Source organism: Argopecten irradians, chromosome 6 (genome assembly GCF_041381155.1).
Source record: "Argopecten irradians isolate NY chromosome 6, Ai_NY, whole genome shotgun sequence".
NCBI lineage: Eukaryota > Metazoa > Mollusca > Bivalvia > Pectinida > Pectinidae > Argopecten > Argopecten irradians.
In genome coordinates this window covers 10,529,430-10,554,254 of record NC_091139.1, presented here as the reverse complement: position 1 = coordinate 10,554,254, position 24,825 = coordinate 10,529,430, and the positions used below count along the sequence as shown (strand labels likewise).

Genomic DNA, 24,825 nt, shown 5'->3' with positions numbered 1-24,825 from the left:
TCCACGACTGAAACCCAGGAGCCTAAGGAGTAGGGCTAAAAGGGGTCAAATAAGTTATATCATCAAAAATCTTCTTCGTAAATTCCAGAAATGGTAGGATCAATTAAATACTCTTCATACATGGAAAGGTCTAAAGGTTCTTTACAAAAATGTGAATTATATTACCTTGGGGTTTCACATTTTACCCTGGGCATGGGGTCAAGTTAAATATAGTTTATATACATGTAATAAAACACATTTATGAGCATGGTTTGCTCAATTTTCATAGGAAATGAGTAAAGTTTTGTTAGAATTATCAGCCTGAAATATCATTTGAACAGCATTTCCATATTAGTCCTGGCCAACCCCCAGGGGCCAGAGGGCGGGGCCAAAATTGGTCAAAATGCCAAAAAATTTCAAAAATCTCCTTCTGAATTCTCAGATTTAATTTAACCAATTACTCTTCTTAGATCTTAGGGCCCTTTACAAAAATGTGAATTTTTTTCCCCTGGGGACGGGATCTAATTTACTATAGTTTGTATACGAAAAACACATTTATGAGCATTGTTTGCTTAATTTCCATAGGAAATGAGTCAAACATGATTAGAATTATTACTCTGAGATATAGAATTTTTACATATCCATATCGGTCCTCGCTGTCCTCCAGGGACCAGAGGGGCAGGGCCAATCGCAGTCAAAATGACTAGAATTTCAAAAATTCTTATTTTGAATTCACAGATTTGATGGAACAAAATATTCTTTATAGATTAAAAAGTTAAATTTATAAATCACTGACTTAACTCAAGGGCCAGATGAGCCAATATAGTGTTTATATGTCTTTGTTTCATTCCGTATCCGAACTCAGGTGACCGTTAAGGTACATGGGCCTCTTGTTCTATTTTCAAGACACAAAAGTTAATGGAGTGTCTTTTATATATAAAAAAAACCAAGAAGTGTGGATTCTATATAAAACCCATGATTTGCGTGACCTCTTTCTACCAGAATTTGGAGAGGAATGAACAAAGAGACGATAAAATGCATATGTCTATCAATGATACATCAATCGATTGTTTAAGGTATGCATGTTCGGAATTATTGACACTGATATTTATACGATGACGATACGCTCGTAAACACATGACGTCACAATCAATACCTACCTTCAAGGGCACATAATTCCGTTATATACAAATACAGAATCATGATAACAATATGATTTATATTTATTTCTTGGGCATAAAACTCGATATTCATGTATGTATAATCTAATTGCAATAGCACTACTCACAAAGAACATTGCAAATTTCGGACACGAAAAGGGTTAATTCCCAAGTTTTCCTTTACTTCCGTGTTAGTTACTAAGTGTTCAAAAGCTAACAAACAAAACATGATGGTTGTCTTAATGCTATCATATAAGTGTTAAGTATTAGGATCATGACAAACATGATCTATCTTTTCACCCCTCATCGAATGTTGACTTTGGTATTAGATGATAACATTCACAAATGAAATAGGATGTCTTCGCTGTGACCTTTCTATATACTATCTGATATATGTATACTCAACAAAATAAGTTAATGGTCATTGAGCTTGATACATTTTAACCAAACAATTCGAAAATGATTTTTACAATTATTTATTACCAACAGTATCATATCTATTTATTCAAAATGGGACATTTATCAAACTGCAGGCATGAAGCATAGCTTCAACTTTCAAGTGAAAGCACGTAAGTTGCTGAAAAGTAAGTTTCAGTCAGGAATGATCATTGGATTATAAGTACTAGTTAATGATTTGACGGTTGAACGGTTCGCTTCTGAATCTTTCTCTGACGAACATCCCATATGATTCAAGTCTGAAGAAACCGTGGACAGTCCATGTGCTCAATGGTTCAAACCTGTTCGATATCTATTGAGCTAAATGTATCACATTGTTTGTTTTTTGTTTTTTGTTTATTTTCCAAATGATGTATTTGACGCTTATCGTGTTTTTTTCCCTTATTTTGTTTATAACGTTTTTTATGATTACATGACTTTTCATTATTAAAAAAAAAAATTGAATGTCACGATAAATCCTTTGTGAAAACAGTGATATATACAAATCATGATGAATTACCTACAGCTCAATGCATGTAGTGATAGTGACATGTTTCTTCGAGATACCGGTGCCCTAAGCCATGTGGAAACCAGCATGAAATATGTTGTGCTAGTTCTAACTAGGAAGTAGAACTATAAAAAGAAACCTTTAAAGATTGGTCACGATTTCTAACTTGGTAAAAACGTGCAGTGTTATTAAGTATCTTAACTCATTCACCCCTGAAAATTCATAATAGATTGGTCTAGTCTTTGATTTAGAAGAGCCTAAACGTGTCTCCAGGGATGACAATCTGTTAAGGCAAAGGGGTTAACGTACCCCACTGGTGCATTTTACAATGAGTTAGATCACGTCTAAATGCAGTATGGATTATACGGGGATAAGTTGATCATTTATAATACAAGTAGGTATAAAAGTACGTCTTTACCTAACTGACAGAGGAATTTCTCCTATCCTCTAAACTAGATTGTGGTTTTCATAAAACAGATGGGAAATACCCTTTAGCCTCCAAAACTTGACTTTATATATTAAATAATGTTATCGCACGTAGCGCCAAATCATTACTTTTCTGTGCCTCAAAAATCAAATTAATTTTTCTAATTCTTTATTATCTATCGAAAGGAATACTTTACTATAAAACAGTTTCACAGATTTAAAATCAAGAAGATAGACTTTCGCGAATTTTAAATTGATCGCCTAATTCGCCAAAAAAGTTTATTTATACAAATGTATCCATACGCTGTAACCACCGGTACATCTGTCACTACATGTATCGCCAATAATTATTTTGTTACACTTTCTTCATATGTAGGTAGACTGATCCACATACATGTATGAACTATAGTTTCTAAGTAAACGAAATACCACAAGGACGTTGTTTTCGTTGTTTATTCAATATTGTGGTATGGCTTCGATTGTGTGTAATGTATATTATACTGGTCCTGGTTTTGTTAATTCATTATTTCAATAAATGTGTATTTTCATTATTTTATCACTTTTTATGTGCCATCAGACAATAGTGATTGTAATTTCTAAGTCGTTCGTTCATTTTACTGTTAATATGCATTTTCCGGAATTTTGTTGTCCGTGTCCGGATCTTTTGTTGATGACGTTAGTGAATAAACCACGTTGACAGAATATAAGAAGCTGAAGAATTGTTTTTTTCCTCTCACAATGCCAGCGAGCCCCAAACAACGAAATAACACTACTTACAACATGTGGAAATATATAGATGGTTCTCTTCGTTTCTTGATGAATAACAGTTATATTGCATCGTGTGGAGTGGAAACTATAGAAAATACGTTTAAACGTATGATACCATTGATTTTCCAAAGGATTTTTTCTAAATCAATTCGGAACGTCGACGTCTTTATTTTGACGTCATGATAACGTCGAATTTTCGTGCCATTCTCGGATTTTTTCTTCATAATATACGAAGAAAAAAATCTGCCAATCAGAAACTCGGATTAAGTATAAAAAAATTATTTAAAAATGAAAAATAAAATGAATAAGAATGATGCGCATAACACTACATTTTTGGTGTGAAGTAAAACATGTTTTATGTTAACCTATATATATTGTATGGTTGCTAATATACTCTGGGTTTTTAATTTTGCTAATTTCGCGAATCCCTTCAAATTCGCGAAAGTTAATACCTCGCGAAACTTGATCAAATTTATGATTTGGCATATTTTAGCATGTCATATGAATGACGCTTTCATGTGCTACAAACATGATTCGCGAAATAAACACCGCGAATAATTTGCAAACAGTGAATCTTAAAAATTTCCATCCGTGAAGTTTAACACCTATACAGTATACTGTAGCTACGTATATGCTAAATGAGAATTTCGCGATCTTGCAAAACGTTGTTTCGTTTGAGAAAGTTTGCTACACAAACGATAAATTGGTAATCATATGATTATATCGGTTTACGTCAAAATTGCGAAATAATGATTCGCAAAATTATTTGGATAACTGATATATAGAAAGCGGTGATAATTTGCGTTGATTTGTTTTACGTGAGAAAAAATATTGTTATCATAAAGTAAATCTATAAACATTTAGCATACCGTATACACGGTTAATATCGTAGCGATTTCGCGGGGCAATCGCAAAAAGTGGATCCCAGAATTATGGAGATATCGTTTACTCAAATGTATTCTAAAATCCCGGTAGTAAAAGCTTAAAACCGCTAAAATTTATTAATTTTTACATCGACTGCGAGTACAAGTTGTATTGCTTATACAAATCACTTCTGATAGCCCGGATGAAAGCACTAAAGGCTTAGGGTCTTTATTAGGAAGACGCGAAAATTTTGACCAATGGATCAGACAATAAAAAAAATAAAACGCATCACCAGAAAAATGTTTTGGTTTGGTAAATAATGTTTACCCTATCTCCAACACTCTGATATGTTATTGCGGAAGTTATAGCTGACATGCGCATTGTAAACCTGAAAGATAAATCTGTCAATCTAACGGGTATATAAACCGAACTTGGGCACAATGCATGATATAGTTCGCGCAAAAACGAAATGGACAAAACATTTATATTCGCCGTAGTTACTACAGCAATATTTATAGGGATATGCGACGGGTATATTATATTTTCATCATATAATTCTATATTTTATTCTTTTATCCACATGGAACACTATTGATATATCACTGTAACAGTTTTTGTTCGATTCTATTGGAATTTATACATTTGGAACGCATTTCTTTTATTTGAGTAGTAACGTTACTTCGGAGATGTGTGTGTATTTAAAGTTATTTGGACATTAAATAAAGAAAATACTGACAATAAAACATATGGATTGATGGGAACATGGAATAATGAACAGGCCTTTGTGAAATGAGTAATTATATCATATTATTCATTTACAGGAGTGTTTGCTCATATAAGGTTATGGTGACAACTCGGAAAAAGATATGTGACGCAAATTGGGGATGGTGGTGAGTATGGATTGTATATTGTAAGCAAATTTGAAATATTCAAATTCATTTTCATAATATTGACATAATTAAGAGCGTGTTTTCTAAAGATCATTTCATAAATATTAGTGATACTTTATTTCTAGTTGCCAAATTTAGATATTTTGAAAAAAAAAATATTCTATTCAGTTGGCATACCAAGTACGTGGACAGATGGAAAAGTGTGACTAGATACCGCTGTTGTCCTGGGTACAAAGGAACTGGGTGTACTACACGTATGTAAGATGTAGACGAATAGTCAAACAACATTTTATATATATTCCCGCCATTAAAATGATATATATATTTTTTTTTTTTCAAAATCAATACCTTTACATGAACAATATATACAATATATAATCATTCAGTACCTTTGAAAGTAACATACCTGCAGTCGCAAAATATTGCTAATAATTGCCTTGAAAAATACTTACGTGATTTGTAATCGAGAAAAGTAAATAAAACAAATTTCCTTTTTTCTCTTATATATTTAGGTTTTAGATTACACGCCAGCTTTTTATGATATCCGCCGATATTGTGAACCTTAATTTAACATTAACATAAACTGTAAAATTGATTAGTAGAGGTTAACTAAAGCATTGGTTTATATAAATAATTATGAAAACATAACAAGGACATTTGAATTAGATCCCCAAGAGGACAAAAGCTATAATATGCATCAGTTATTTAACATAATCAGTTAGGAGTTATTTATTTGTAGGCATACACATAAATAAAGCGTGTCATTAAAATTCAAACTTTATAATTTTGAGTAAAAATCACATCACGTTGCAGCCATCTGTTCACCTCCTTGTCAATACAACGGACGATGCGTTTCTCCGAATCATTGCCAGTGTTTGCATGGTACCACTGGAAACAGATGTCAACAAAGTAAGTGTTCTATCTTGCTTAGCAGAATTGTGTATTGAATTTAGCGTAAACTATTCATACAATATATATTGTAGTAGCGTTGATTTTAAAATGTATTTTGGGTGATCGGGTGGTGTAGTGGGTAAGCCGCTCGCCTTTCACCTAGCCGGCTGGGGTTCGATTCCCGGCACGGACGTGAAAAGGTTACGGGTCATCTGCCCGATCACGTGGGTTTTCTCCGGGCACTCCGGTTCCCTCCCACACTAAGACCCCTCTCGCGCTTACATCCCGGCCATCGAGAGTGATTTGCATAAATTGTATAACTTGTTTTGTAATCGATGTAAAGGAAATAAAGCTTATATTTTAAAATGTATTTTTACTGATACAAAATATCGACACTTAATTTGCATGTACTGTTTAATTGTTTACACCTATAATCATTAAAAAAAATTATGTTGCAAATGGAACATTTTTTTTTCTTTTTAAAAACATCAAAAACGATAAAATAGAAATTATTTAGTAGTATGTATATAGTAAATTGAAGTACGTTGCATAGTGGGATAGTTTCAAAACGTATTATTGATGAAACATACTAACCTTTTGTTTTATCATGATTCATTGGAATGAGTTAGATCACGTCTAAATGCAGTATGGGTTATACCACTCGGTATGAAAGTACGTTTTTACCTAACTGACAGAGGAATTTCTCCTCTCCTCTAAACTTGATTGTGGTTTTCATAAAACAGATGGGAAATACCCTTTCCAAAACTTGACATTATATATCAAATAATGTTATCGCACGTAGCGCCAAATCATTACTTTTCTGTGCCTCAAAAGTCAAATTAATTCAACTAATTCTTTGTTATTTATCGAAAGGAATACTTTACTAAAAAACAATTTTCTTTGGCAGCTACTAAATTTCGCAATTTCCGTTTCAACACGAGATTAATTTTCATGGATTTAAAATTAAGAAGATAGACTTTCGCGAATTTACATTGATCGCCAAATTCGCGAAAATAATCGTACCTGTAACTACATGTACCGCCAAGAATTATGTTGTAACACTGTCTTCATATGTAGGTAGACTGATCCACATACATGTATGAACGATAGTTTCTAAGTATTGCATTTCAAGTATTATAAATTGTGTTGCATTTCATGGGCAGTGCTCTCTGCTACCCTACACAAATGTAATATGTCATATGTATGCTTATCTAAATAATACATGTAACAATTCTTAACAGTGTGGAGAACTCTTAACAGAGGAACACATGTCACATCTGACTGTGAACGGTCATTGATCATTAAGGATCTAAAGCGTATTTCATGGTTCCCGGAAGTTGTCTTAAACACAATTACAACTATAAATGTAATCACAAAGTTTGAATATAACATTAAATCAATATCTTCAAGTTTTAATTTTTATTCAAATTTTGAAAAAAAAAGTCCACCATTAAATTAATGATAGTTTTATCTCAGCTAAATGCGATGGGAAGGTTTAGATCAGTTTAATAGTTTAATATTTGTTTACCTTAATTCTACTCTACCTTATAATAACTACTGTTGCGTCCCGTAGTTTTACAACTGACGGAATGCAAAAAGGGAAGTAACTCTGATAGAACAGAATGTATGTTATATAACTTATCTTTCAGTAACCTGCTCCTACAGGAAACCCTGCTTTCCAGGAATATGCTCCTTCCCGGATCACTGTCGATGTGAAGACGGATTCGCTGGGCAAACATGCTTAACAAGTGAATTGACCATTTTATATACATGTTTTTTTTTTTTTTTTTTTTTTTTTTTTTTAATATCAGATTATATAAATCGTTCCATATCCCCCACAAGTATATGCTGTATGGGACGATTTATTCCAACAGTGTAGACAAACTAGTGATCAAGACCCATGCAGTAGTATACTGAAGATATGCCTCAATCTAATTAGAATAAGACTTGTAATTCCGCCCCACTAAGATGTTCTACTTTACGCTCCTTTACAACTTGTTTTGTGGCGTAACGTAGAGCATTGTAGTGAAGATGAATAACAAGTCTAATTTCAATAAGATTGACCTATGCCTCTTTTCATTTTAAAGGTCAATCAAAAATTGAATCATACAGAACACTTTTAGCGAACTTTTGTAAATATTATCAATCAAATGTAGGTAAACAATCAAACTTTTATCGCTGCTATTTTTCCATTGTTGTTGTGCACTGTTTCATCTATAAAAAGTCTGTAAAACAAAAATGAATGTATTGAGGGAGTTACATTCCTTATATCAAACATTATATTCGGTAGTAATTTTCTAAGGATGTTTTGTATTAAATTCATAATGAATATGGTACCGCTTAATGACTACGCACACACATGTTATTTCAAACGTCGATAATCATTGGGTATAATTGGTCATGTATGTACGGAATAGCAATTTCCAGTTTCTTATATAAATGTTAAAGTAATATGTGCCATATTTTTCATACTCACGAATCAAGAAGAGCTTTTGATATGTTAATCACAGCCAAAAGTTACCGAATGTTCTTTTTTAATTATAATGCTTACAATACATAGGTTTTAAAGTACAAATTAGACCTGAAAACGATTTTTAGCAGTATTACCAAAAAAATCATAATATTTTAATATTTACATCCACAGTACAGTGACAGGAGTATATACGCTCAGACCCACGAAGCCAAGTTGTGGTTTACAACTTTATTTCACATTTTGACAGTATTATTAGTAATTGTAAAGTGATTTCTGCGGGTGTGTTCAAATATAAACAGAAATGAGGTATAAAATCAGGAATTGTACATTGTATAAGTTCTGAGTTGTAACTAATGTTTATAAGGCATCATACACGCGTCACAGCTTAAGTAATCAAACCTTATGATTTTCAGTAGAATACTGAAGAAAAAATTGCATGTCGAAATTTCGCCAAGTTACGACACATATAACTGTTTTTTCTACTTTTGAATATAGTACAAAACCCTCCTACAATGTTGAAAACTACCGCTTTTCTTCTCAATGAAGAACGATCTTCCGGGAAGGAATTGTACCGGTTTGTGACAGATTCCTCTTCTCCTGACAACAACAAAATAGATCTGATCTGGGTCAATCAGAATGACTACAATGTGTTGAATGTTAACTTTGAAGCTGACTACTCCCCCTATATACAAAGTTTACCTGACAGACGATATATTGAGGATTATGTGTTTGGTATTGTGGACGCTAGGATACAGCTGACCCTAAATAAAATAACACGACCAGGTATTTACATTGCATTAATTTATCTTTTTTTTCTTTATTTTTCACGGTATATTTGGCGATTTTCTAGGAAAACAAGAACACCCCTTTACCCCCAAATACCAAGATAGATCATGCCTTGTCATTTGATGATGGACTATAACATGTAATATCAGCCATTCTGTCTTTGTTAAGTATCTGTCCTTGTGAGCATGTGTCAACTGTGACTTTAGTACAGTTTGCGAGCAAAACCATCAACGTTTGCTGCAAAGGAATATATGCCGTATTAACAAATACCTAACATCTAGATGAACCAAATTTTATGCAAAATATCCTTTCCAAACTTAACCCAATGGTATATTTTACAGGTGACACTGTAATATACAGGAAAACACCGAAAACCTACAACTGCGCCGGTTACCCTGCATCCACCACACTAGCCCATAGAATGGTCTGCAACCACACCGACACAAATTTTGACTGGTTATTGGAACATGGGGATAAGTATGTGTTCTGTGATATTGAAAACCCTTCTGTCATATTCTATTCTCCCGGGAGCTATCACTGCCGCTAAATATCCAGCCGAGTCCTCAGGGTCCTGAAACAGACTGTAGTCCAAACTGCCTTTATTTTAGACTGAATCATTCAACTATTACGTTACAAAAAGTTACATCATACTATCAACTATCATATTTCATAATATCGTGGCGATGTTCTTTTCTAGCTTGACCGTTTCGGTTACCGCAACGAATGGTGGAATCAGACATATAAAAAACCAAGACACCAATCGCCTGTACAGGACTGAACAGTATGCAGGGAGGACAGCTACAAAACAGATGCAGTACATGTTCGACTTCCATGTCCCTAGACACTGTAGTGAAAACAACAGCTGTTCCCACCACGAACCCCCACTACACCTCTCTAAAGACATCAGTAAGGTAGGGTTGGCAATGCCCAGCTCCAATAATGTTTTTATTTTGATCCTAAATCTACACACAACAAACGATGAAATATTTCAGTACACCATCTCTCTACAAAAGAAACAGCAATTCCGCAAACGCTCAAAACGTATGAACCAACTATAAATGTGCGTATAGACTACAATTGTGAAAACATATTAAATCTTGGTCAAATATATCAAAATTTAAATATAATCTCGTATAAACATCAATTACAATAAATTTTCGGAAGTGCAAACAAAGTCTGAAATGAACCGCAAAATAAGTTATGAATTACCTTATCGAATCGTCAAAATTTTAATTTATCATGAAAATTATTCAATTTTGCTGTTATTGTTACGATGATTTTCATTGGCTTTAACATTGACTTTATCAGAGCCCATAAAGGAAAAAATGGCGTCGCTGTTTGGTGACGTTGCTTCTGATTGGCTGAGATGACTGCGTAATGATTTCATAGACAAGAGTCCCAAAATGATTTTGGTTTTTAAGAGATTTGTTATTGAATTGTAAGATTTTTAATAATTCTGTTGAGTGTAACTCTCTGTTACTCTCATCAAAACGTTTCGCGGTTTATTTAGAATACACTCAGATTTTTGTGTTATATCTCAATAACATAAAAAAGTCTATTCAAGTTAATCCTTAAATAAATTAATTTTTGAATGACGTGCTGTAATACTTTCCGTCAGCGTAAGACATTTGTCATACAATGGTTCTATTGCAGCACCAACGGTATCGGCAATGGTACAACTCAGAAAAAAACCCCAAGAATTGCTCAAAATATTGCTCTTATACATCGCTCTTGTCCTGTTTAATAATCTTTATACTGTGGTGACAACGCTTTAATTACAAAGCTGAGGACCAGTTGGAACCAGATAAACAGCCACCATGACATAAAGTATATATATATTTGTTTCATTTAACAGGAGCCAGTCACCATCAGCTGGGACGGCTGGATAGACGATCTTTCTGGTGTCAACAAGTACACGATTTATGTGTACAAGCTAGAGCCAGATAGCAGGACAAGGGAACTAACTGAACCAAACACAAACCACTCTTTCTCTACTATACAGGTGAATGTAACTGAGCCATTCCCTGTTTACGCACCGAATGGAATCGGTATATATAGTATTCTACTAGAGGTAGCGGATAAGGCGAGCAACTTTAAGTATGCTAGACGACTGTTTCTGTTCGACAATTCTTCACATATCTCTATAAATGATACAAAAATGACTATACCCGGGTCGGTTGGAGAAAAACATCTATGGATTTCCACACTGCAAAACGAAAGTACTCTAGGTCAGCCTATTCAGGTAAGCTGGGTCAATCATTTCGTCAACAATGATCATGTGAGATTGAAACTTCTAACACGAGTGTCCCCATATAAAGCGAATGTGTACAATGGAATTCTAGATCGCAATGTAAAACCGGGTCTTGACGACAATGTGGGAGACCGTATGATGCAGCCCGTTGAAAATAAACATGGAATAGTACGTGTACAAACAGCTTATAAACGTGACAAAGATGGAGGAACGACCATAACCCAGACCCCTACCCATGGATGGAAGAACGTGTCTGGATACCTAACCGAACGCACCTTCATCAACATCCCGCGACAGGACGGTGACTCTATACGTATTTGGGTGCGTGCATTCGATGCTGTAAACAACAATGCCACCGACTCCATCCTGTTGCATGCTGACTCATCCCCACCCGTGATAGAAGAGCCAGTTTTTCACAAAAACATTCAAAATGGTACTTTCCCATTCTCAAGCCGGTGAGTTATATAAAATAGTTTGCTAGTAAATATTATTCGTGTGTATGTGTAGAAATTTTGATTGATTTGTTTATAGCACGCCTTTAATGTTTGACAGCTTATAAATAGTAAAATAGAAACGAATAAGGAAAGTATTGACACAAAACGCACCACCAAACGTTATGTTATTAGATAAATTTCACAAAACCATGCACAATAAATAATTTCCGTTATCTAGACTGTGAGATGTATAGACAAACTCTGTCTTCACATGTATATAGTGTTTGTTTCTATAAATGGGTTGTTTAATGAACAAGGAAATGATTGTGGCAAACGGAAGCATTCTTCGGGTTAAAGAAGATTGTTAAAATGTATAATGGTATCGTTTAATATTGTAGGGTTTCAATATTGGCATCTGACAAGCACAGTGGAATCCGCATGATCAAATGGAAAATTATCGCTAATGATTCAGAGGAATTGTTTCAAACCGGAAATGAAAATGGAAATATCACCGAAGTAAGGAACTTATCATCAGTTTAACTTACATAATAACTGTTTAAAAAAATGTTTTGTGTATCTTATTCTGTTAACTTTTCACTATATTCTATCATTTCAGGTGAAATAAGCAGTGGTCAAAACAATAATAAAAAGTGTTACCTAAATAAGCTATGGTCAAAACAATAGTAAATGTTAATATAAAAATAAGAAATTATCAAACAGTAATGCACAGTACTATCTAAATACGCAATGGTCAAAGCAATAAGGAATAGTTCTCAACTTAAAATCTGATTTCAAACAGTAAAACATTAAGAAATTAAAGACGGAAATTACAAAGCTATATAAATAATGTAAAAATCACAGTCTCAAATGGCAAACAACTATCGACAATAGATCACAAATACATCAACGAGTGTCCAAAATATTTGGACCAATATAGCAAAAGGCGATATCAGAATGAGCTACTATCAAGTTAACATTTCTAACAGTCTTATTTAACTTGCAGCACTTGAACATCTAAGTTGAATAGTTATTCAAACACACGAGCACGTCAGCGTCATTGATATGGTATAAAGTATGCTATCGTCCATAAATGGCAAATTAATGTATTGATTTATAAACTAAAGCCATCCTTTTTGTTATGATAGATCTTACCGATTAGCTGTTCCTTTTCGTTACAATGCAAATACAATTCCTATATACAGCTACCAAAATAGCTATATATATATACAGTAGAGAGGCAAGGGAGTTAAGGACACATTTGAACTATATATTTTATGTATTCTAACATTTGTTTAAATTTCTAATCATAATGTTATTATTCTATTTGTTCTTGAAATTCTAGGAGTTTGTAGAAAATTTGGATATGTTTGAAATATTTTATTCTTTTTTAGTATGCAATGTAACCAATGTATGACGTCAATATACCCTTATATCTTTATTCCGGTGTCTAAATTTATAACAGATAAACTAAAATACCGCCTGTGATAAGTTACGGAAAATTCTACCTCTATTATCTACGGAATCCCGCGAAAATTAATTGAAAATTTACAGAAATATAAAGAAACATATGACGTTTCTCATCACCTATGTCCCCCTACTGTACAAAACATATTCCTAATAGCCACGCGTCATTTTTAGATAATAGTTAATCCACCGCATCATGTTTTCAAATAATTTCCAATTTTCAAATAATTTCCAATTTTCAAATAATTTCCAATTTTCAAATAATTTCCAATTTTACCGAATATATACTGTATTGATGTAGAGCAGACCTAGTCTCCAGGAGGGAACCTGTTCTGCTGACGGAGAATGCTACTTTTTCTATCATCAATTTGAGATCAACAACTGCTGGTTCAAAGTTCCAAAGGATGAACTTCAAACACAAGTTACAAACATCGACATCGAAGTTTTCAACTCTGCGATGCTAAGTTCAATCGGACGATTTCAGGTAAGTACGCTTGCCTTGCTGGATTACATAATTAAACGATTAAAAAGAAATAATGAAAGAAAAGGAAAATTTGAACTTTAAAGAGAGGAAAGCATATATACTGTTATTTGTGATTAAATTGCGAATTATGTCTCGTTTATGTCCTTTTAAGGTTGTCGACCTAACGTCATTGGGAGGGATGGAGGAATGTAAGTGTTTATATAGCATTAACGCTAAATGTTAAGGTGATATATATCGGAATGAATGCTAATGCTTATAAAACTACCGTGCAATCAACTTCATCTAAGCCGCAATATATATATTCATATTACCTAAATAACACAAATGTTTTTTGTAAACCTTGCAATAATGTCGACATGTGGTATTGAACTACAAGATCTCATTTACCAAATGAATAGGTACAAAGATGTACAGATCCTGCTGAAAGGAATCGACATTATGTCGTTACCTATCATATGACATCATCTTTCGTAGCCCAACAGGGTTTAATCATAGCTAGACTAGGGAAACCAGCTATTCAATCAGTTATTTCCCAACAGATTCTGGTCCTATGGATCTCGAGGTGTCGGGTTCGACTTCGTACAGCGTTAATTTCCAGTGGCATCAGGGACCGACGTGTTATGACCGTACGGACATTCTATTGAAGTACAATGTGTCTGGACAGACAAAGTCAATGCACATCCATAAAGACTCGGAGTACTACACGCTTGGCGACCTTGACCCCGAGACCACATATGCAGCGCAGTTTGTTGTTTTATACGGAGAGGAAAGAAGTGACCCCGTAACGATTACTTTCACTACAGGTAAATAATGATAGCTTCAAAGAATATTCAACGAAAGAGTTATTTTAACATGTTCACTTTGAAAGGCAGCCTTCTCCTTTTCTTACTAATGCCGTTTTAGGCGGATGTCGCCGATTTTATTTTCTCACATTGAGATGAATATATTGAATATTTATTTTTATGAAATATATATTCCTGTGTCAGGTGATGTTCAATACATGTACTGGTTTATGATAGTTTTTATTATGACTTATAAAGGTACAAAGGAAATCTGTATAGCTTTCTAAAACAATTCGCTTAAATTATGTTAATGACAATTTTCTGTATCTGTAGTTGTGGGAGTGTGTTTTCAGTTTCTGCTTATCAAGGGGAATAATGACCACTCTACAATTTTTGTAAACTTATTTGTTTATCATTTCAGGAAAATACGAAGGTCTGTCTGCTGGTGCTATAGCAGGAATCACAATAGGTATGAAATATAAAAGTATGACAAAAAAAATATAGTATGCAAATATGCTTCAACAAATTTAGGGAGCCGCTGCCTGTATACTGTAGACCATTAACATAATGCTTAAGCTGAAGTTTATAGAGACTGATATATTTTAATAACTAAATTGTAAATCTGTTGTACATTGTAGTTTAGCATTTTTAAAAGTGTATCATATAATAATCTTAGTTTTTTTTAACATACTTTATATATTTGATGTTGCTTGATCTAAATTCATCACCCTTTCTCTTCCCTTTCCATTTGAAGTTATGTTGATCCTTGTTGGCTTACTTATCGCCGGGATTGTACTTTGGAGGACGGGGAGACTGAATCGCTACAAAGAGTCCATATATGGTCATATACAGAGGCGAACGACCAGGCGCCGACGAGCCGCAAATGCCTACTCCGACTCAAAAGAAGTCAATAAACAAAAGGAGCGAAAGTCTTTTGCTGTAAATAGTCATAGAATCATATTAATTTTATTCGGGACTTAATGTGTAGACGTTTTATAAACAACCAAATTAAAAATATATATACATATCAGATGAGTTTTCTCGAGGTTTGGTAATTCGAGGATCCCACGGCGCTCGAAATATATGATATTATTTAGATATATAAAGGTTTTTAAGATAAAAGTTTACAAAAAATTACGGGGAACACAACAGCCCGAATCGATTAAAGCAATTCCTTGACATGAGAACTTATCATCTATTTATATAGAACCTGGCCTATACGGATGTTGGTGACGATGATGTATATATGTACGGTCAAATGGTGTTTAATGACCACCAATCCTGGGAGGTACCTCACGACAAGGTGTCCCTGGTGGAGAAGCTGACCACTGGCCGGTTTGCTGACATCTTTAAAGCTTCACAAAACGTCAAAACAAACAATAGGAAGACGGTTGTAGCCAAGGTTCTAAAAGGTAAACAAGGAAGAAAATTAAAAAAAAATAATGAAATGTTGTCTTGAACGTCAATGCAAGATAACAGAAACAATCTAGTTATTGTTGTGCCTTTCGTTATTAATATAGTACATACATCTAGACAACACAAAGATGATAATATGAATAATCTGAAAATCATTCTAAATTATATTAAACAAATATCTTAATTATGTATCTAAATGCATAGGGGAACACATTTAAAAATACCATTTAAGACAACAACATATATTGCTATATTTTTTTTATATCTGCTGCATGTAATTATTACATTGTAATTGGATTATCAAACACATTTCGATTTGTAATCTACACTTAATCAATCTCCAAATACATTTTTCGTTTTAATATAGAATCGCACACAGAGTTGGATGCGTTGGTTATGAACGCCAAGATCAACTTTTTCGCCACCAAAGTCGGTTCTCATCCCAACGTAGTACAGTTTGTTGGAGCCGTCCTTGATAACCAACCATGTACGTTCTTGTTTACACATGAATTTGTATACATAACATCTATTTTTTACCCATAATAGAAGTTTTCGAATGTGGTTTTGATTTTATTGACTAAACAGCATCAATACATTTCTTTTATGAATTTATAATACATCATGAACAATTAATGTTCAAATGAAATAATAAAGTTGCTGGTCCAGGAAAAAGAACATTTCAAATTTATTAATTACAAATATATATATATATATATTGTTTCTAACGTGATGTAATATCCATATTAACAAACATCAATGATTATTTTTTTACCTCTGATTAATAGTAAAAAAATTACTGTATCAATATACGAAGTCATTAGTCTAGCGATTTTGTAAAAAAAGTAGTTTCCCTTTATTAAGTGGGCCAGTTTATGTTGCTGGAGTATTGTGAGGGTGGCGTGATGAGGACGTGGTTACAGAATCAGAAAACAAACGTCACAGACAGTATAGTGGACACCATGTATCGTATGACCTTTGACATTGCGAAGGGGATGGACTATCTCGCCTCCAAAGAGGTAGGATTCTGCCCATTACTCTTCATTTGAATAAGAATCATTTCTGCATTATTCAAGGTTCATTTTTATCGCGAAATATAAGTGATGCATTTCATGGAATAAAACGTATACTGCACTTTATTTTCGCAATTAATAAAGTGTGTGTTTTCCGATTGAGCTCAAACGCAAATTTAGACGTTTCGAGAATTATTGTATAAAATGTAATAACATTATACACACGTATTTAATACCCCTTCATTATGCTGTAAACTTTCGCGTTCATGCCCAAACGACGATTTTATTTCGTGATTTATAATTTCAAAAAGTCTTTTGTACTTGTGGAATTTCTTTCGCGGACATTCAATTTTGCGAAAACTAATCAGCTACGAAGTACAACTAATTAAAGTGTTCGCAAAAATAAATTGATGTACTGTTTCACATGAAGGTTTCATTTTCTTACAAAATATAAACTTATCATTTATCTTTAAATGGAGCCTGTAATGTATGATAATGCGTAAGTTAGTTATTATGGCAGATTGAATAAGTTTGTCGCAAATGTACTAACTATAATTAAACATGTTTTAGATTATCCATCGCCACCTGGCTGCCAGAAATATTCTTCTAACATCAAGTTTTGAAGCCAAAGTTGCCGGATTTGGACCCACAAAAGAAACCGAACAGGAAGGGGATACGGGGAAGGTAAGTATCATGAATATCCATACACAAATCGATGTTACTATTAATAGTATACCTGACATAGATTGTCTCATACTTCATACTCATACATAACACCGAAACCGACAAATCGGGCGTCTATGAAATCCCGACATATTACCTCACTAGCCTTTCATTTCTGAGTTGCTATATCGAATCCCGTATAGTGGGCATGTGGTATTTGTACTTTGGCTTTTCTCACCTTATACACTTTGTACGTCCTCAAATACACATGGTTGTTCATAGATTTATAGGACGGTAGATTATTCAAATCAAACCAAAAAATGAAAAAAGGAAAACCTCATTTGAAGAATATTTAGTAAACATAATCAATTGGTATTTTTACAGCAAATTAACATAATTCTTGAAGTATTTTAAAATAGAAAAACTGTATCTATTTCGTTGCTTGTCAGGAAAAGGTTCCAATCAAATGGATGGCTCCAGAATGTATGACGTCATTGAAAGAGGCGACCCTAGAGAGTGATGTGTGGGCCTATGGAATAGTCCTATGGGAAATATTCAGTTTAGGTATGTTATGGATATTCTTCTATTTTACAATATGTTTTTTTTGGCGATTCCTTTTTATTATAAACAATTTAAAAAAGCAATGTTCGCTATATTGCCGTGCATAATTTGAAAATACAAAAAAACGAAAGAAACAAAACAATCCTTTTATGAAATGTAAGACATGTGCAGATAATGTATAATATGGCAATCTGAGCAATACAGTATTGATAAATATTCCAACAGTATGTAAGCAGAATTAACGACCTTGGTCAGATATACAATTTTTGTACTGTATGATAATTAAGCTATGTTTGATATTGTTATGTTTGGAATGATATGTCGTCTACAGGTGAAACGCCTTACCCTGGAATACGGAGTATGGAGGTGGCCACAAAGGTATCCAATGGTTACCGTATGAGCCGTCCGGAATACTGTGCTGACATGTAAGTTTCATCGTTAAGATGTCGTTTGACAGTTACATTACGTAGTGATAATGGTTGATCCACCATTTCTCTTCATCACTATGACACTACAAGTTTAAATGCGTATGTCATGCTAGATGAACATACTCGGATTAAATGTGAAATATGTAATTAACACAGAGAAACACGTGTTTACAATGTAACACGTAAAATAATCATATAGAAACGCGTGTTTAACACGTCAAATAAACACATAGAAGTGTTTAACACGTCAGTTGCTATTTCAAAATTCGGTCATTGCTTAAAGCTTAAATATCTGGGAGGCTGAAGTTGGTTCCGAGTTCCGAGTTCCGTTTAAGCTAAACGGAACTCGGAACTGGGTCCGAGTTCCGTTTTACGTAAACGGAACTCGGAAATGAGAGTTAAATTAAAGTGGATTTTACCAATATTAATCAATTAAAAAAGCCAACAGGCAACATATCTCATATGCCTTAGGCATATAGAATGATTTTATCTAAAATGATAGAACATTTCCTTAAACGGAACCCGATTTCCGTTTTACATAAACGGAAATAGATGTTATCTGATAACGTATTTAAACCATATGATATTTCTCCATCACAAATTATCTATGGCAAAACACAACAGAGAACATTTTTAATATGTTCAAATTACATAAACTGAATTTATAAAATTTTATTTTAAAAAACAAAATCCTTAAACAGAACTCGGAACTGGTTCCTAGTTCCGTTTTACTTAAACGGAACTCGGAACCAACTTCAGCCTCCATAAATATCATTAATCATTAAACGACCGTTTGTTTTAGAATCTGAGGTTTATGTAAATGCCAAATTTTTTAATACAACCGACTTAAGCCCACATTATGAATTGATTGTCTCAAAAATCAAATACGTTGACCATGTATTCCACAGAACACAGTTTAATACATGCATTTACGTTATTCAGAGCTTTGCTTTTCAACGTTGATTTAGTTCATAAAATGTTACAGTCATTCTGACAGTGATCAGTTGACATGTCAATATTAGTGACGTCATAGTAAACACGTGTTTAATATTAATCATTGCATTATATACTTCTTTTCGGCTGATCAAGTTTATACAGTAATCGTGACAAGTGAAAATAAATATTTATACGATCCGAATGCAGCATATTAAAGTTAATAAAAAGTGATATATCCATGATGTTGCTTGATTTAACACAGCTAACGGATATGTTGTATGTTTCAGGCATTACGAGATAATGAAAAACTGTTGGCAAGATAAACAATCATCTCGTCCTAAATTCTCGGCCATTGTACAAGAAATAAGTAGTACATTCAGCTCCAGCCAGGGAGATTATTATTACTACGCCACTCAATGAAAATAGTGCGAACTACACAACCTGGACCGGACAGCGGGACAAAAATAGTAGTTCTATTGCACCTTTCTTATCATACTTAGGCATTCATCTTCGGTGTGAGATCAAAGATTCTTCAAAACACTATAAATACTTATATATTCAAACATTAAATGCGCAGTTCATATAAACATGGATATGATAATAAAGTGCAGCACAAAAACAAACATGTTCTTGCAAAAATGATAACGAGCTTTGATCAGCAGTCAACCTTGCCTTATTAACCACATCTATATAAAGACAACCTCCTTAATTGAACACTTTTACTTTTTCAAAATCACACGTTGGTTTATGTATGAATATTGTAGAATAATAAAAAACATTTGTATTGGTCCCTAGCTTGGGTTGTCATAGTAGACAAGTTTATCTTACGTTTTGTATATAACTTTAATGAAACTCTTTCCTTTAATGAAACACTATTTTGTAATCGTTCATGCAGTAACTTTTATAGTAGAATGTAACATGTTTTGATAGTTTAATTATTGCTTTTTTTTCTAGAAGATTTCTCAATACATAACGGGACTTTCACTATACCGACTTGATTTGTTCTCATATAATTATAAGTGTAATTATTTGTAGTTTTTGATAACATTTATAGTTACTTGCAGTATAATTATAGTGACTTGCAGTAGAATACTTAGTGTACATCAGAACTTGTGTAATTGATAACTACAGTAGAAACTTATTCATCTTTTAATACCATAGAAACACAGCCTAAACGTGATTTATATGTATATACTATGTATATATTATAATAGAGTGTATGATGCTTTCATCAATTCCTTTATTGTTTTCCTACGTTGGTATCCGTGTTAAGTGCATCATGTTGGTAAGGACTAATTGTTTCATGGCGATATTCTTTAGGATTTTGCCATGCACTCTTTTTTGATAAATAAATATATTGTTCATTTACGTCTGTTTGTTTTCCTACTTTACATACTGTTAACCAATCTTTCGTGTGCGATTTACTTTTCGCGAATCTCGTAATCCAAATAAATTTGCGAAAGTTTATCTCAGCGAACTTCATTTTCATCATTGATACTGATAGGAATTTCCAGTCATTTGTTTTAAATCTGCGAATGGTAATCTTCGCGAACTTGTTTTGAAATGGAATTCGCGAAATTAAGAAGCCGCGAAAGGCAGTTGGTTTACAGTAGTACATATTTAAATATGACCTTTTGTCGTTCCTTCCTAATCCAATGCTAAACAAACGTATTAAGGAATAAGAACAGAATATACAGTATGTACATACTGAGAGGTTATGTCAAAATATATTACAGCACTAGCTACATATAGACACGACAGGGTGTAATTTAAATTCGAATAATAACTATTGGCATTTCGATACAGCATAAAATCTGCGGAAATATTTCGTAAATATCGTACGAAAAGTATTCACAAATAAAAATAGCACTACTAAAAAGCGTGACAGAAGACGAATTGTATTTGTATAACACATCGTGGGAATTTTCTGCCAATGGCAGTTTCTATATTTACTTTTCAATATTCCAAAACAATCTATCAAGGTGTTTCTGTTTGCTTTCACATTCAACAATAAGACAATGTGGCACTAGAACTAGAAGTAAAATAAATTACAAGAGGGAAAACAAATAATGCGTACCGCAAACTAAACACTTAATAGGCTTCACTGTTGTCCTTGATGAAAGTTCACTTTAAAATCTGGTGTCGCTTCTATTATCAATGAAGCTCGTAGCATACATTTACAGTGATCAAGTTTAATTTCTCAATTAAGAAACACCAAAACACATATATTGTTCCTTCACAAACAGTGTCAACGACCATAAGTTTGTGTATTTTTCTGGTTGCGATTATCTATAAAAGTTCTTACATGTTCTTTTCATATATATATATATTTTTTTTTACAAAGTTTGTAAATTCAAATTTTCGGGACGAGTTTCACCAAGTCTCATATGAAATGAATACAAATTTAAGATACTTTTATCACAAATGCAACCTAAATTTCGAAGAATCACACGTCAAACTGTATGTAGAAAATCCAGCCACTATATTGCAGCGCCGTTCAAGAAATTCTAATGTCACTTTGATTTTCCTGACGATATTTTATTTCATTACGTCATAATGAATTTTCAAGCAATGATAATCGCTTCGGTTCATATTACACTAGTGACGATTGCAAAAATATTACATTGTCGAAATAACTGGATATCAGGCGGATTACGTAATGAAGTCATAATTAACAGTATTTCTAATTTATATTTGTAAAACAGACTTGCACGTTGGCAACTATCGTTTTAAGTTTCTTTCTTGATAAAGGAAATTGGTGGTCAGAATTAATGTATGCTACGGGGGTAACATTTACTTGTGAATTATGTATCTCCCTCTTAAAACATTACAAACAGTACGATTATGAGATAATTGATAGCCCTCATATATGTATTTTAAACGTAAGTGGGGAATTTCCCTTCCCTCCCAAAAACGTGTCTTGATCATAAAAACTGAAGTATGTATCTATACGAATGACTAACGCGAGGTAATTAGAACAATGACATGGAACATAAGACGACCCGCGTTATGAGAAGCTGATGATAAGTGCAGCAAAAACGTTGAGCTTATAACTTTAAAAAAAATTATCAATCTCGTTTTACATTCCCATTTTAAAAATTAAAAGCTGGTTTGGAACGGTATTGGGACTTTAAAAACTATCTTTATATTGAGACACGTTTACTTTTCCATAATGGTTTATTTCTTATGATGATTTTCTGAATCAATACAAAAATATATTGTTGATTTTAGCATCATCCAATAAGTATCCATCCTCACATTATCATCGCCATTACTATCCTCGTCGTTTTTATTGTTAATATCGTCACATACATATTTCATCATGATCATCATCATTATCCATCGTTTGGAACACCCACTCGCATCCTGAAAACATTGTCACATCATATTTTACATTACCTTTGGATTAAATGGAAATACGCAAACATAGATACATACAGAAAAAAACCACTAACGAAAACCAAGAAGGGATTAGGGAGATTCAATCAGTATAATCTAATATAATAAGAATGAAAGTGACTTTAAAGGTAGGTTTCGCCCAATGAAATATAAAGACTACTAAATTGAAATTTATCCTATACATAGATATAATCTTCAGATCATTTTCAATGCAACAGCAAACAATATGGGTGGTCAGTTGCCTAGCTTGACCAGGAAAATACTCCTCTAAAAATAGAGCGAAGTCAAGCTTTATATAGAACATGACGTATTTTTTTCCAAAACGAGGCCGCAGCAACAAACGGAAGCGTGCAACAAAATGTCAGATAGAAGTGACAGTCTTGCCACGGCATGTTTAGTTAAAAAACAACAACAACAAATCGAAGTGCGAGGGACTGTTTATACATATCATATAATCTAAAACACTTCATGTTACTTACATACGCTCGCTAACTTTGTACACCAAATATACATGTAGTAAGTCTGCGGCTGTTTGTGCGCTGGCATATGTGTTGAAATTTAACTCACCACGTGCAATGCCGTTTCACGAGTTCCAACAGATTCCGGCAAGTTCCGCTTGAGATGTGGCTTCTGTTTCTTCTATTGCTACATGCCATCTCTGAATTTAAATCCCTGTAGATATCCTAGGGTGCTACCGAATCCATTGTAATTTCCTCCACTTTGCTGCCGATTCAGATATATTTTTTTCATCTCACACACTTTCGTTCAGCCATTTTGTTTACTTTTAGTGCGTAAAATGCGCATGCGCCAAACTTCGACAACGCAATTCATCGCAGCTTCATTTGCATATTATTTTGTTAGACGGACACCGTAATAAATCAAGGATTTCCTTCAATTTTGTATTCAAGACACATTTGTTCAATCTCAAACACATAAAGAAATTAAATTGAGATATTTTATTATGTTTTTACATCTTTTCTTCTGCTTATCGCATTTCACAAAAAAATATTTATTTGGTTGGGCGAAACCTACCTTTAATCAATGTGATGCGGCTTGAAATATCTATCGAAATTAGGCACTTGCAGGGTTTAAGGTAAAAAGTACATGTACTATTCGACTTTTAAATGATAATATTGTTATATATAATGTTAGTTATTCTATTAGATTTACAAAATGTATATGCATTAGGGAGAAATATATAATATTAACCGGTCCAACAATAGAGTTAATTGTAAACAACTGCATTTTCCCCCTTGATTGTTAACTATCCTTTCTAACAATAATACAGACATTGATATTTCGGAACACTTTAAGCATCTAGTCTTACATATGTAGTGCTTAGTGTTTTCCTTAATATGTATTGTGTTAGCATGTTGTGACAGATAGGTGAGTTACTTTATTATGATGATAGAAAGGAATCATGTAACAATAACTGTACCACTGTATGGCAGATGGGGAAAATATACAGAAATCCTTCTTACGTCTCTCACAATAATATATAACAATGGTTTGAACTTAGAATAATACACAACACAGGTATATATGCATGCCAGCAGAGTTAGTTTTAGACGGGAAATTACAGTCGAGGTGCCTTTTTCGACATTATTTCCAGTGAAGAAACCAGTGAAGAAACCTATCATTACATGTCACGTAATCCACCCTGATTAACTCTGAACAGTTTTAATGATATTTGCGCACAGAACGGTTAAAAACGCGTGGAAATAAAGCCGATATATATCTATTGAAACATTCTATTTCGAACATAGACTTGGTGCTGCGAATGTTAACATCGTTAAAAAACATCTCATAAAAATGAC

The 24,825-nt window shown here is 33.4% G+C and overlaps 2 protein-coding genes across 2 annotated transcripts in view; one reads left to right on the top strand and one right to left on the bottom strand.

Moving 5' to 3' along the window:
- The window catches only part of LOC138324949 (uncharacterized), an 84,957-nt gene that overhangs the window by 53,114 nt on the left and 7,018 nt on the right, over positions 1-24,825 (bottom strand). The window lies entirely within an intron of this gene.
- On the top strand, positions 4,604-20,977 carry LOC138324945 (uncharacterized). Its single transcript, XM_069270223.1, has 22 exons — positions 4,604-4,671; positions 4,962-5,030; positions 5,199-5,284; positions 5,844-5,939; positions 7,571-7,669; positions 8,890-9,177; positions 9,522-9,657; positions 9,878-10,091; positions 11,036-11,886; positions 12,264-12,381; positions 13,631-13,813; positions 13,965-14,001; positions 14,353-14,616; positions 15,017-15,064; positions 15,350-15,534; positions 15,803-16,007; positions 16,379-16,498; positions 16,873-17,027; positions 17,592-17,705; positions 18,134-18,248; positions 18,577-18,670; positions 19,897-20,977. Exons 1-22 carry the CDS (start codon positions 4,610-4,612, stop codon positions 20,027-20,029), a joined length of 3,672 nt encoding a protein of 1,223 aa, XP_069126324.1. The 5' UTR covers positions 4,604-4,609; the 3' UTR covers positions 20,030-20,977.